The sequence below is a fragment of the Ostrea edulis genome, chromosome 5, assembly GCF_947568905.1.
Source record: "Ostrea edulis chromosome 5, xbOstEdul1.1, whole genome shotgun sequence".
Classification (NCBI taxonomy): Eukaryota; Metazoa; Mollusca; class Bivalvia; order Ostreida; family Ostreidae; genus Ostrea; species Ostrea edulis.
Genome location: NC_079168.1, coordinates 83,678,475 through 83,693,062, shown reverse-complemented (window position 1 = coordinate 83,693,062; position 14,588 = coordinate 83,678,475). Strand labels below are relative to the sequence as shown.

Sequence of the window (14,588 nt, the reverse complement as noted above, 5' to 3'; positions counted from 1 at the left end):
TTTTTATTCTGGGCAAAAATTTTGAAATCTAGACTGGTGAAAATTTATTTTTGAATCAACTGTTTCTAATGAGTGGTGGAAAAAGAAATTGTTTATAGTTCAGAAAAGCAAAGATGATCATGAGCAGAGTATATTAACCAGGATTGGATTTTTCAAAAAAATCTCAAAAAGTCCAATTTTCGACTTAAGGTTTGTTGAGAAATCCAGGAGGTAGTGTTGGAGCTTACAGCTGTATAGCATTGTTGCATTCGATTGCTGACTATTGGCGTGTTTTTCAGTATCTACCCTTCTGCTGAACAAGAGAACCACACAGGAGGAATGCAAGTTCCTATAACAAACAACACAGGATCACTGCCTGATCTGACAGTCCTGCACTTCCCTCCTCCCCTGACCACCCCTTTAGATGCTGAGGACCAGAACTATGGTGCCCAACCCACCAACCTCTCCCCTACTAGTGCCCATCATGTTGGAATGGTGCCACAGCAATCAGCTAGTCCACAGGCCCAAAGCCCCGCCCAAAGGCGGCGCCCACACCAAGGAGGCCCCAGCCCACTCGTATTGAGCAGCTCCCCCTCACAGCAGATGAGACTGCCCCATTCACCACCAGTTAGTGTAAGTTCATATTTCATCAGGAATGCTAAAGTGACTATTGTGCATTTTCCATTTTTTGTTGTTGCTGAAATTCTTATCCTCATTTGAGAGATGTTATTACAAGCCTAATGTTTTGAGTTTTCATAGTTACTGATGTTTCATTGCTGTTGTATGTGTTTTTCTGTTCTTATAATGTTATGTTCATGATATTTTTGTTTTAGTGTAATTAGCATGCTATTTATAGAGATCATTTACTTACTGACATCTTAAATATGTCACATACTGCAGACTCATTTAAATTTGTAGGGACCAGTTTTCATGGATTGCCAAGATTTTTACAGTTTGGTAGGGATGTAATTTCATGGATATGGGTTCTGTACTTAAAAGCATCATATGAACTGAGTATTTTGTTGTGATTTGAAATTTGTGGAAATAGTAGTACCCATGAATCCATGAAAACTGGGCCAACTCAAAATCAAATGATGTCACTTTGAATATTGTGTTTACAGTGATGAAAAGGCGCTAGCAATTGAAAGGAATCAAAACTTGCAATTCTAAAATGGAAAAGTGAAAGAAAAAAAATACCCATTCAGTGATGTAGACTTTGTTGCTTAAGTCTATGTCGGATGTGGAGTTAAATTATTATGGGAGATCAGTAATAAGCTAAATTAGATTTTGTTGTGTTGTGTTTGTAAGTTTTAGGTTCACAACCCCAGTCTTTATGTTGTGTTGTAGTTCTGTTGTGTGTACTCATAGGTTCCCAATCTCGACCCCAGTAAATTGCCCACGGATCTACGGATAAAGCAACAGTTTTTGTTACACTTACACCAGCAGCAGCAGAGACATAGGGCACCCAATCACTCTTATCAGTCACAACAACAACCCCACCCCAACCCCCATTCCGGGGGAGTAGGGGCACCCCACCCATCTTCACAGCAGCCTCCAAATAACTCGGTTTTACAGAATCCTCAACAAAGAGTACCACAAGTTTGTATTACTACCGCTGAACAAAACGACTCGCAGGTCAGTAGCTGCTTACTTAGGGGCATGTTGTCTCCCTTGAATTCTCTGACCTCAGTGTATTGATTGATCACACTGGTGAGCATATCGGGGTCACCGAGGTTCACTTTTCCTAACAGTACATGTATTAATTTGTATCCAGCATTATTTATGGAAATTGGTGATATTCCTAGTATAGAATAATGTTTCCCTAAATAACTTGGTCTATAAATCTAACAACTATTGATCTGAGTCTACCATGTAGCATGGCCATCTCAATGAATTTAAATGTCAGCAACCCACAAACAATATATAGATACTGTGAAGTTCAGATGAATCTTTTTCTAGGGACTTAGAGATTTGAGTGTCATGATACCATTGGTGTAAATGGCAGAATTTTAAATATATGTCCACTCCTTGCAGCTATATGTCGACGTATTAAAGTTCTCTTTAATCTGAGTGAATATAGTAGTTATAAAAGTGGTAGACCTCCTACATATGCCTTTCTGTACCTTTCTGTGCCATTTCAAGAATAGAAACAACATGCATTATTAAACAGAAGTTCTAACAATAGATAATCCATAAAAAAAAAGTTCACAGTCAGTATTTATGTTCCCCAAACAAAGTTTGGGAACATATTGGTTTTACTCTGTTTCTTCTTCTTATTATTATTATTATTCTTTCTTTATTCTTGTCACCCTTTTTTGTCCACGAGTGTTCTCAGAAACTGCTGAAGGGATCAAGATGAAACCATTTTAGGATGATAGAATACTCTATGTAGATGTGCGGAACGAACGTCATTTTGTCTGAAAATGCATGCATGTGCATGCACGTGCATTGGATTTTTTGTTTACAAACTTTGGAATTCGTCTAACTTTTTTATTTTTCAATGAAATCGTTTGATATTTATATTGCAGGTATAACTTAAGACCCTTAACCGTTTGGCATCGTCAAAATTTCAATTCTGCACGCGCATCCACGTGTACTTTAATTTGATTGGATAATACAAAACCGATTATAACTTTCATGTAAATTAAGATTATTTGATGATATTTACAGGATAGGTAAAGATTATAAATATCTACAAATCTATGTTATAAAAATTGAAAACGCGCATGCACACACACGTGCATTAACATTTGAATATTCAATTCTTTCAATGACCATAACTTTTTTGTTTTTTGTCAAAATCATTTCAAACTTCTATTGTATATGTATCTTGATATTCTTAACAAACGTAAACAGTCATAATAACTATCCAGCACGTGCATACACGTGTGCTAAATTCTGATTGAACGATTTTCAAATCGCCATAAATTTCTTATAAATGATGGAAAGAATATGAAATTCATACTGTAAGTATATCTATCAAATGTCTATTGAATGACATCAACATTGATGCTGAGTCATACTCACGTGCCCGTGTATGCACGTGCATAGCTTTTCTTTCATTTTTCGGGTACTAAAATGGTCATAACTATTGAATTAAAAACTGAAATGAATTCAAATTTACCCTGAGGATCCATGATATGAATGTCTATGAAATGGTGTCAACAAATTTTCCATTATCAAAATCGCGTACGCGTGAATGCGCGTGGATTGTAATTTTTGACATCTAAATTTAATTATTGGTCTATAACATTTTGAGATTGCAATGAATAGGTTTGAAAATTAGGTTGCAGGTATGTTTTGGGCCTCTCAATTTATTAATAGTCTCAAAATCACTTCCCTGCACGCGCATGCACGTGCGCTTAATTCTGATTGGACGATTTTGAAATCCCAATAACTTTCTTATGAGTGAAACAATCGATACCAAATTCATATAGTAAGTATATTGTTCAAATGTCTATTGAATAGCATCAAGAAAATTGCTGTGTGGTACTTACGCGCATGTGTATGCACGTGCATTGATTTCGGTCTTTGTAGTTTTGAGTTGCCGTTAATTTCTCGTTTTTCATTGAACAGTTGTGAAACTTCTCTTGTACTCATATAGTAAGATTTCTAATGTATCGAGATGGTCGAATTATTGATATGCACGTGTATGCACGTACGTGCACGTGCACTAAACTCTCAGATCTTTATAACTGATTTGAACTAGTATGAAATGGACTGAACGTTATAAGATAGTTATATATTCACATGTTTCACAGTTTGTAATGGTCAAAACCACTTGTACTGAAATAAATGACACCACTTACTAAATGGGGGAATGTTTGGGGAACATCTGTAACGGTCCCCGTTACAATAAGTACTAGTTAAATTTGAGACAGTGGGCTAGAGGCATGTGTATCATTGCAATGAAATGAACAACCCTAGAAAAAATTATTGAAATATCGTCACCCTGCATCCTCATAGCAGCTTTTATTTGTAGTGTCTTCGATTGCATGGAAGAAATTATGTATTGATTAAATAACATATTTGGTTGTACTCGGTTAGCAAAATTTGAACAGTCTAGTTTCAGTTTTGATTTGTGATGACTGTTTGGAAAATTCTTATATTTATGATAGTTGGAAGCAAAGAACCAATCAAAAATCAATTAAAATATCAGTTTGTGGTATTTGAATTTTTGAAGTGTAACTGAAATATGTACCATTTCCATATATTGACTTTTTAAAGTAGATGATTTGATAATATATTATTAAAAAAATTGTATGTAATCATCAAAATTGGTTGTTCAGCTGATTGGTTTTTCAATTATTATCAACCATCATTTTATTCTGAATATTTAGTTTACTTTGCGCTCTTATGCTTAGGGAGGTTTTCTGATCAAAATTTACTTGTTGGATCTCGTAAACATTTCATATTTTCGACATCTTCTCTGGAATCACTTGGCTAATTTCAATCAAATTTGGTGTGAAGAATCTTAAAGCAATACAAGCTGTAAGGCATTGAATCAGAGTGGATCTTGAGCAATAGACCTGTCAAATCAACAGAATATGTCGTCAGTAATTCCTCCTCGTACTCTCTGATGTGCATTGACCTCGGAAGTCACCAGTTTGGAAAAACAAGAAAGAGAGACACTGTGCAAGTGTCAAATTTGTAAACAATGTACTCAATATGCCAATTTTGTATTTTAAAAAAAAAGATCATTTGAATGGCACATTTGTGTAATCATTACTTTCTTACTCTTATAATATGTTTAAGTCATCCATGACATTGTAATATTTTAAAGCAAACGAAATGTATAATCACTCATGTCAGTTTCCATCTTTATGTGACCTCAGTCTCAGCAACCTGATATTTGGCAATTGTTTGCATCTGAGGCTATGGCAGTTTATACGAAACGTTCAATATAGGTATGCTCTCAAGCAATATTCGTTTGTTTATTTTGCAGAATATTTCATCAGATTTGGGAATTATATTAGTTATACAGATAGCTTTTAATTGGTGCATACTTGGGTTGTTGAAAAATACCGTCAGTTACAGCTTGTATTGCTTTAAGGTAGATGGGATTAGAGTTTGTTTGAAAGAAGAACCATGTTCCTTAACAAAGGGGGACAATTGGAATATCTTACTCAAGAGAAATTGTATCAGAAAAGGCATAACTTACATAGAAACTGGTGTATGACCTCCAGGGTCGAGGGCTACAAGAGAATTTTCAGATTTTGCATATTGGGAGTATTAAGAGAAATTTTATACCAAAGTTATGCTTATTGAGAACCACCAGTGTACAATTAGTGAAAAGAATATACAAGCATTCTTATATACTGTAGATTAATGTTTATTAGTACCATTATCACTGGTTTCAGGGTTCCGAACAGGGCCACAGTAAACCCTAAAGGCTTTGAATTTTTTAAATGAACCTTAAAAACCAAGGTCATAGTTGTTCACACAGTAAAGAAACCTCGCTGCTTTTGCTTTGGGCACCATGCATAGGTTAAATTATTTTGGCACTTTAAATATAAAAAGTGGAATCTTTGAGTGATAGATTCTCAATTGGGACATAAACTCACAAATAAACAGTAGGGGTTCACCTTTTCACATAGGAATGTATTGAAAAATATTTCAAAAACTTCTCCCACGACCCACAAGTAACAACAGACCAACATACTGGATGAAGTGTAAGTTCAATATGCAATTTCCGAGATATCTCTTTCATGATGGAGGTACGTTCAGTATTCTTTGAACGCTTGGGTGGGTACAAGATGTATACTATTTAGTGTAAACTATTTATATAAATAAGGATTTAAAGTTATGAAAGCGTAAATTTTCTTTTATATCAGCTGTTGGCAGTGTTCAAAATTGGTTTAAAACTTGGTATAGACCACAGGTCTATGCCAAAACAAGATGACATAGACCTCATCGAATTGGTAAAGGCTGCAACATTGAAAAAAATAACACAAATTTATAACATTTTCCTTTACTTCTAATGTACTTAAAAAGCATATTTTCTTTCCATTTCCATAACAATATCTTCCTTTCTTCATTAAGTATATCAGACGTGGACAGACCATGCTGGGCCCTTTGTGATAACTTTACTGCTTTAAATCTAGAAAATCGGCATAGACAATTTTGTCTTTCTCAATTACAATTGGTATAGACCAGTTTCATTTGACATAGAATTGGTCTATTGGTCTATGGTTAATTTCGAACGCTGTGTTGGTATACATTAAACTGACCATATAAAGAATAATTTGTTTGAATTAGGCCATTAGATTTAGTATGAAAATAATGAAATCATTATTTATTTCCTCTTCTACACGAGTGATAATTTTATCAAAGAAAGATGGTAATTATCGATTTTTGTTTGAGCTATTTTATGAATAAATACTCAAAAACTTACTAGATATATGTGTCCCTGCAGTTTGGGTGGTTACATGACGTCTGACAATATCCTATAAGCAATATATGAACGCAGCGCTAAGTTTGTACCCACCGCGTGAATACGAAAACATGTTTTGCGTCTCACCATGTGTAAGAGTTCAACAAAGGGAAATAACTATTAGGTAACTCGGAAATTGTATTTTGTGTTCACACCATGCTCCACATATCCAGGTTTGGACCCTAATTGAGGATTTGATAATGTACATGGTAAAATGCTACTGCTATGGTGAGCAATTTGACCATGGGCCTCTTGTTTTTATTAGGTCACCTGAATCACTCAGGTGACCTATTGCTATTGATTCTGTTTGTCATCAATTGTGTCGTGCATTAACAATTGAACATTTTTAACTTCTTGATACCTGCCATTCCAGATCTTTTCAAATTCGATGCAAGACAAAGGAAATTGAGTATAAATTTCAGGACTCCTGCACCCTTGGGGCCTTAGGAGTGGGGCAAAAATTTACCAATTAAGCCCTGCTCGTGCCATGGCCGCGTCCAACCTAAGTCGCTAAAATGGGTTGTGATTGCTCCTTTGCCAAACGCTCGGCATTTGGAAGTGACAGTCACAAGTCTTTTGGATATGACCTTAAAAATAGAGGTCACTGCAGGCGTTGGCATGATAACGAGCTCTCACAGCTACGGCCCTGAGCGTTCTAAGCATATAGGTCTGGATTTGTGGTACTTCACTTACAGCTGGTGACGTCTCGGTATGAATGAAAAAATCTTGACGAGACATTAAAAAAAAAGCAAATATTCAATCAATTAATCTTCTCTACAATCACACATGTGTAAGAAAAACTAAATGCATAGTCATGTATAGTAGGAAAAGCCTCTACCATAATTGTAAATTTCCAGATCCAGGGGGTAGAGGCTCTGTTTCCAGGGTGGGGCCAAACTTGTCATATAATCTTCAAGTGTAAGCATCAAGTGTAAGCATTTAAATAACATCTTTAATGCTATTAATACTAAATTGAAACTAAATGGGTACATAGAAGATGCAGGTAACCCTTTACCAGAATCATCAATTTTATGATCCCAAGGTTAAGAATTTTGGTTCCAGAAACGAGCCAAAATTATGTTGTGATTTTTGTTTTTGTCATTGGAAAGACTCCTTTAATTTTGCTGATACTGTATAAAAAGTAAATACATATTTACCAAAGCAGAAAAGGATGTACCAAAATTTTGAATTTGGCAACCCTAGGGTTCTGACTAGGTCCAAAATAGTCATATAGTGTTAATACATCATACACTTTATATAGCCTTTCATCAGATGACCATTTTCAAGGACATTTAAAACATAAGAACCCATCTTGTTTTATACTTCTGCTGAATATTAGAATTCAGCTGAGATATGCAGAACAGGAAAATAGTTATAGTTGGCTAGTGATACTTTTAACTAATACTCAGGTGACGGATAAGGCTTGTGGGCCTCTTGTTGTTAGAATGATAGACATTTGTTTGAATTAATGCTCTGTTACAATTCGATAATCTTGTCTTCCTTGGTTTTTTTTTTCAGCCTTCATTATCACATTATAGAAACAGTGTATCAGAAAACTGTCAGTCACCCACATCACCCCACTCACAACCATCTTACTCCCCAGCTCAGTCTCCGGGCCTGCCCCCCTCCACGTGGAATAACTTCACAGACAACTACCACCTCCAGCAACAACAGCAGACACAGGCTCTTCAACACCAATTCGAACAGTTCAAAATGGTGGGTAGTCTGCATTTCAGACTTGTCAGTATTCACTTTCCTTACTGGAAGATTAAAATGGGTTCCAACAGACGTATACTGAACATTGCCAATCAGTTTGAAAGGCCAGAGACTTCAGTTCACATTCTCTGTTTGTATAAAACCATGATATGACTGAACATTGTAATCCAATGTATCCTTCTTTTTTCCAGTCACCAGACAACCATTATTCAAGTGCTGACAATTTAAACACTTCTAATGGAGTCAGTAGTGGGAGTTACACGATCTCCCAGCCCTCGGTTAGCATGTCTCAGGCGATGATGCATGGTCTGACGGGAAGTCAAGAGTTCCAACAGCCTCACCCTTACTACATGCAGGCAGATGTCGGGGGCAGTGGCCCCTCGCGGGGGATGAACCAGGCCTCTCTTCAACAGTCACCCCATCACCTCTCTCACCACAATAAGATTCCCGATATTGTATTTAATGGTGAGTATCTGGGAGGGGGGTGGATTTGGTCTGTAATATTGTGCATTATGATTAAGATTCCCCAAAAATGTTTGTTCTGCATAGGGTTGGACACCAGTACTGGGTAAGAAGACGATATCATACCGTATCTGTAAAATTAACAGTGACTTTATTGTCCCTCATTTAAATTAATCCAAGATTTCTCTGACTCTTACCCCCGCTTTTATATTGTGACATGTGCGGGTGAGAGTCGGAGCAGACTCCATATTGAAAAGTGGGAATTCCGCTCTGACCCTCCCCCGCACATGTCACAATATAAAAGCGGTGGTAAGAGTTAGAGGAATCTCGGATTAATTTAAAGGGGCACATCTGTCAACTAGGAAGGAAAAAACTTTCTAATTCTGAACCATTAATAAAATGGTGGAATGGAATCTGTTAAAAAATTATGTGAAATTTCTGTGCAGTGAATTTCCATACAATTCGGCCATTATTTCTATATAAACAGATTTTCATTGGATAAAAATATTTTGTAATGCTAAGGGACATAACTCTCAATAACCAACAGAATAAGGGTGAATGGAGAAACATCTTGAATCATTACCCTTGGCTAACGAGGAGAATAATCATTTTAAAGCATCACAGGGCTGTATCTCTGTAAATGAATGTTAAGTGCTTAACTCTGTTGTTGTTATCTGTAACACTATCCATATAAATAGTTCTTTTTTTTTAAAAGATCGTTTGGTAGTGTATGGTTTTGTCCTTAATGGTGTCCAATCCTGTACTACAATAACTGTTAGGGTTGTATTTTGGTATCTGTTCTGACTTGAGAATTTAAATTGTAAGTTAAAGGGAAGGCCTTGAAACAATAGCTGTGGAACACTGGACATTCAAAAAAAAAAAATTCTCGACATTATAAAGAATAGTTTAATAATGAATTATGATATTAGTTTCACAGCGAATGAGTAGGTGTAAAGCTTTTTATCATGATCTTGAAAATTTTCAAACTTGGGGCATACAGGTATAGGCTAATCTCATGGTGGAGACAAGGAACAATACTGTGTATTTATATAGAGGTCCTGGACTCCCCAATAGTATATACAGTTTAAAATTTGCACATGGGGTATTTTGTATGGGAACTTTCTTCTTCAAAATCTCTTCATATGGGTTTGAATTTTAATGTCCATTCAATGCAAATGTTATGTTTTAGCCTACAGAGAAAATAGTGAATATCAAACTGCAGCGAAGATAAAGATGTATACAGTATTTTATCCATCATATTAACTTATCATAGCTAGACTGAATAGTGGTGTCGTTTTTAAATGTGCAAAGAAATTGATCGATGGAAAGGAGTAAGTAAATGAACTACAGTAAAAGTATTGTGTATCGTGTGCACCTCCAACATTTGAAGAGGAAAAAATCCCAGTCCTATATATTGTGTGCAGCTAAAAATTAACAAAATGGAAGTGCAAATTTTTTTAAAGTTGAGGTCAAAATTCTCCCAGGATAAAATTGTTCACAAATTATGGTGATGAAAGTTGTGTATTTATTGCAGTTTAATTTCTTTTTTATTAATTTTTTATTAATGAAGATATTTAGGATTGTTATCTCTGTCAATATATATATATATATATATTACTATATATATATGTTACTACAGTAACTTGATCCGAAGATTCGGATCACGTCGAGTTGACAGGCGCGGATCATCAGATCACACGAGACGCTGACGCTTCGGAAGCGTCAAGTTTGATCTGATGATCCGCGCCTGTCAACGAGACATGATCCAACTCTTCGGATCAAGTTACTGTAGTAATGATAAATTTATTATATACCCCCTTATGCATTTTAAATCCACATTTTTAAGATGATAAATGTAATCCAAATTATCAAAAACACAGACATGCCAGGAAATTATATTTTGTGTATGCAGTTTCGTTTGTGACATGGTCAATATTTTCCACAAGTAACGTTGCGTTGATGATTTTGACGGCATCAGTTTCAGAGGATACTGATACGGAATCAGAACACCAGTGTGGTGATCCGGAAAACCGGATCACACACTGTGAGATCCACAGTATCAACATCAAAAATGTTTCGCCTGTTTTTTTTTCTTCCAAAACATAAAGAATTATTTGACTGCAGCTGAATTAGAATAGAAAGTTATCTACTTTTCTTAAATTATGCCTAAAACATTGTGCTGAAAGAAATAGTAGAAATATTTTTTATGAAGTAAATATTATGAGGAACACCCTAAATATATAACTAACTTACCGGTATTACAAATTGACTTTTAAAAAAAATAAGCTTCCTCATCAAATTGTTATGGAGAAATAACTAACAGAATCCAAAATGTATAAAAATCAATTTATTTTACAATATATTTTTTGCTGCCTGTAAGCATACTTCCTGACTTGTTTATGTTGGCTTTGTTCATGAATTCTATTTACCAAGTTAAACTGAAATTAGCTACAACCAATTCATGTATCAATACATGATAGATAATTAAGAACAATGAAATAATTATTTTTCTAGTGGTACTAGTTTGAATAGATTTTGATGGGCCAACAAGAAGTTGACAAAAATGGCAGACAAGATAATTAACATGGATAAAATATGAAGTTTGTTCTCAAAATATTTAATTTCAAATCAGTTGTAAGAAATATGTTTTAATTTGCATGTGATTGATATAAGTATTTAGCATACAAGTGATGTAATTACCGTAGCTCTCAAATGATATTTACATGGGGTATGACAACAAAAACAGTCACTGGTGAACTGAAGTTGGACCTAAAAGAGGGTGGTCTATTTAGTCTTGTGGGTTGTGTACACTCCTCACTTTCTGGGTTAGAATTCCTGGAAAAAACTGCACACTACACAATAATTGACTGTTTGTATGTGTTTCTGATAAGCTCATACAGCTGATGTGATGATTTGCTTTGCTGTTCTGTGATGTGTCTGCTAGTGTAGTGCTTGTTCTTGTTTTAGGAGCTGATGATACAAATGCATATCAACAAGACTTTGCTAAAGAATTGGGTAATGCTATTACAGGAATGTCAGAGAACTTTGACTTTTTCGCATCGGATGAAGAAGTTCTCAAGGTGGGATTAGGGCCTTTGGATTTTGATGGACTACAGATGTTGACAGATCCTAATTTGATTACGGACCCTGCGACTGAGGACAGCTTTAAATTAGAACATAGGTCCTAGATTTGTGAACTTAGTATCTCAAATAATTTATTATAAAATGGCCTCCAAGCATTTTATATTTGTGTAGGATTTTGTTAGTTTCATTGAATGATTTCAGTTCATTAGCTGCAAACAGACGTGCTTTTTCTGTAGCCTTCCTCTGACCTTTCCCCTTAGTGTAACTAGCGGTCACCAATCTTATCAATATCAGGATTCATTCTTCATGGAGACCAGAGAGCATTGCTTTTGGAGACAATTCAAGTGTGTGCTATTTTCTTAGCATTTTGGAGAAGGTGATGCAGTAATGTTAAAGTGTATTACAATCTGAGCACGAGTGTTGTATGTTCATTGAAGAATAAAATCAGGAGCATTGTCTATTGTTAACAAAACTGCCACCAACTAAATTCTTCGAGACATTCCAAATTTGTCTGCAACAGATTCGTTCTGTTATGTGATTTATATATATGCTGCCTTATGTACAATGGCTAATGGAGATTATCCAGGAATTCACAATAAAGGATTGGATGGACAATCATTTTCGGAATTCAGCAAGTGCTCACATGGAATTCTTACAGTGTTGTCTAGTCTCTTAAGTGCTTTTTTTCTCATTTCAGCATTGCCTGAGCCATACTTGTAAACTGAAATATTAGGACACTGTAAAATGTTTGTGGTACTCGTCCATATCTGAAAAATAAGTTTTTCAGCTGTTGAAGAAAACAGCAGTTCACGTTTCATTGCCAGGTAACTGTTGCCAGGTAACTGAACATCTGTCACATTTCATTGCCAGGTAACTGTTGCCAGGTAACTGAACATCTGTCATGTTTCATTGCCAGGTAACTGAACATCTGGTTTTTAAAGATAAATGGTCTCCAGATTCATCAACATTAATGTGAAATATAAAGCTGTTGAAGAAGATATATATGTTCTTTCTCTTGGGTATCGCACAAACATATAAATGCATGTTGCAATTAATGGTTTTGTTTGGGCAGTATTGTTGGGTTTTTCTTAGTGAATTCAGTTCACTCGAATTGTCGATGTACTTACTTGGAGCCCATTACCATGGTTACTTACCGTCTATAATCTAAAAAAAATTATCATGACAAAAACATATACATTGTGAGGCCCATTGAATCTCAACAGATTATAGAGCAAGCTGTCCTTTACAAGCATTATAACACTATTGATATAGACTTTGAAATCTAGGCACAGTGAATCAATATTCAAATAAGACAATTTGTTATGGATACTTGTATTGTGCCTCAGCTTTCAAGGATAATGAATACTTTAGTAATGATGAAAAAACCCTTGGTTTCTTAGTGGTGTCTAATTTCTGTATATAAGTACCTATTCATACAACTGTGGAAAAGAAATGTAAATATTTAGGTCAATTTTACTTCAACAGACCAATACTATGATAAGAAATGTTTTACCCAATAAGAAACTAGTCATTGTATAACAAAAGAAGGTAAAAGATTTATACCAGTGTATTTATACCAGTGATTTAAATGGACAGTCTTCATGTTGGATTAATTTTTTAAAGAAATACGAGGTTTTGCTATTTCATAATATTTAAGAAATTTATGGGATATAGGAATATGGGGTTCTTCTATATATGATATGTAAAAGAAATTTATGGGATTTAGGAATATGGGGTTCTATATATAATATTTAAAGAAAATTTATGAGATTTAGGAATATGGGGTTCTGCTTTACATAGATTATGTAAATAATTTTCTTACTTTTGTATTCTTGGTATTTACATGAAATACTACATGTAATCATTGCAGCCACATTGAAGGCATTTAGTATGGAACTGATGATCAGAATATCTCTACAGATGAGGCTTATTTCAAATTGTCAAGCCACATGCAGAGTGTTTAGTCCTTTTTTGGAACTTTCTTTGGCAGCTACATGTAATATGTATTGCTTTGAGAAAAGACAAGCCCTAGGCTGTCTTGTGTGAATATCAGGATCGGATCACAATAAAGAAACCTCTACAGATGCTGATTATATATAGGGACACTTACTGACAGAAAACAGAGGTTAAAACTGATTACAAAACCTCATTGTCTGCTCTAGAGGATTAGATTGTTGTCGTTTTTTAGCCTTATCTCCCCCCCCCCCCAACCCCAACCCCCCCCCCCCCCCCCCCCCAACCCCCCAACCCATCCCCCCACTCGTTTAAGGTTGTGATGACAAAAAAGTCAGCGTACAACTTTTTTTTTTTTTTTTTTTTTTCGTGCATGAATGTTTTATTCCCTTGTCTTCTCGGGGATATTTTATTGTATTTGAAATTTAGAGAATGGCCAACACTGAAACTATCAAGTAGTTATAGAAATCTTTTGGTCACAAGCTTGTGTTTTAAGGTTAGGGCATTGATGAATTTGATATTACTATGAATAATTCATGAATGATGATTGTCGATATTGAGAAGGATGATTACATATAAACTGACACACAGAGGAAAAGGGGGAAAACCATCCAGAAACAGAAAAACGGATTTTCAAAATAATGATTGTTGTCAGAAATGTTTGAATGAATGAGCTGTGGTGTTGTTTTATGTTCAATACTTAACTGTAGCTCAAAGTTTGTACAAAGCCTGAATCAAAAACTGTAATTATAATGATTATGTTCCATTAAGAATATTCCTTTAGTTCTAAGATTTTCTGTGTCCATCTTTATTCCTTTTATTTATGGTTTAAAACTGGATTTATATATTACAACATACTGTGCTATGTATTTAAAACTTAAATCCATGACGGTATTGTATTGTGTGAACACAGCCATCTATGTAGACTTAAGTTTTAGTCTGCTTTTATGAACTGTCCTGA

The 14,588-nt window shown here is 35.1% G+C and overlaps 1 protein-coding gene across 8 annotated transcripts in view; it reads left to right on the top strand.

Moving 5' to 3' along the window:
• Positions 1-12,130, top strand: part of LOC125652547 (CREB-regulated transcription coactivator 1-like) — a 36,146-nt gene extending 24,016 nt beyond the window's left edge. For 4 of the 8 annotated variants that reach the window (XM_048881852.2, XM_048881854.2, XM_048881851.2 and 1 more), the window contains 5 exons: positions 279-612; positions 1,348-1,614; positions 7,931-8,128; positions 8,320-8,593; positions 11,558-12,130. In XM_048881852.2, coding sequence (XP_048737809.1) covers positions 279-612; positions 1,348-1,614; positions 7,931-8,128; positions 8,320-8,593; positions 11,558-11,778 — 1,294 coding nt within the window. In that variant the 3' untranslated portion in view covers positions 11,779-12,130. The remainder of the gene's footprint in view (positions 1-278; positions 613-1,347; positions 1,615-7,930; positions 8,129-8,319; positions 8,594-11,557) is intronic. The other 4 variants (XM_048881855.2, XM_056166535.1, XM_048881856.2 and 1 more) reach the window with 2 other exon arrangements.
• The last annotated feature ends 2,458 nt before the right edge of the window (positions 12,131-14,588 follow it).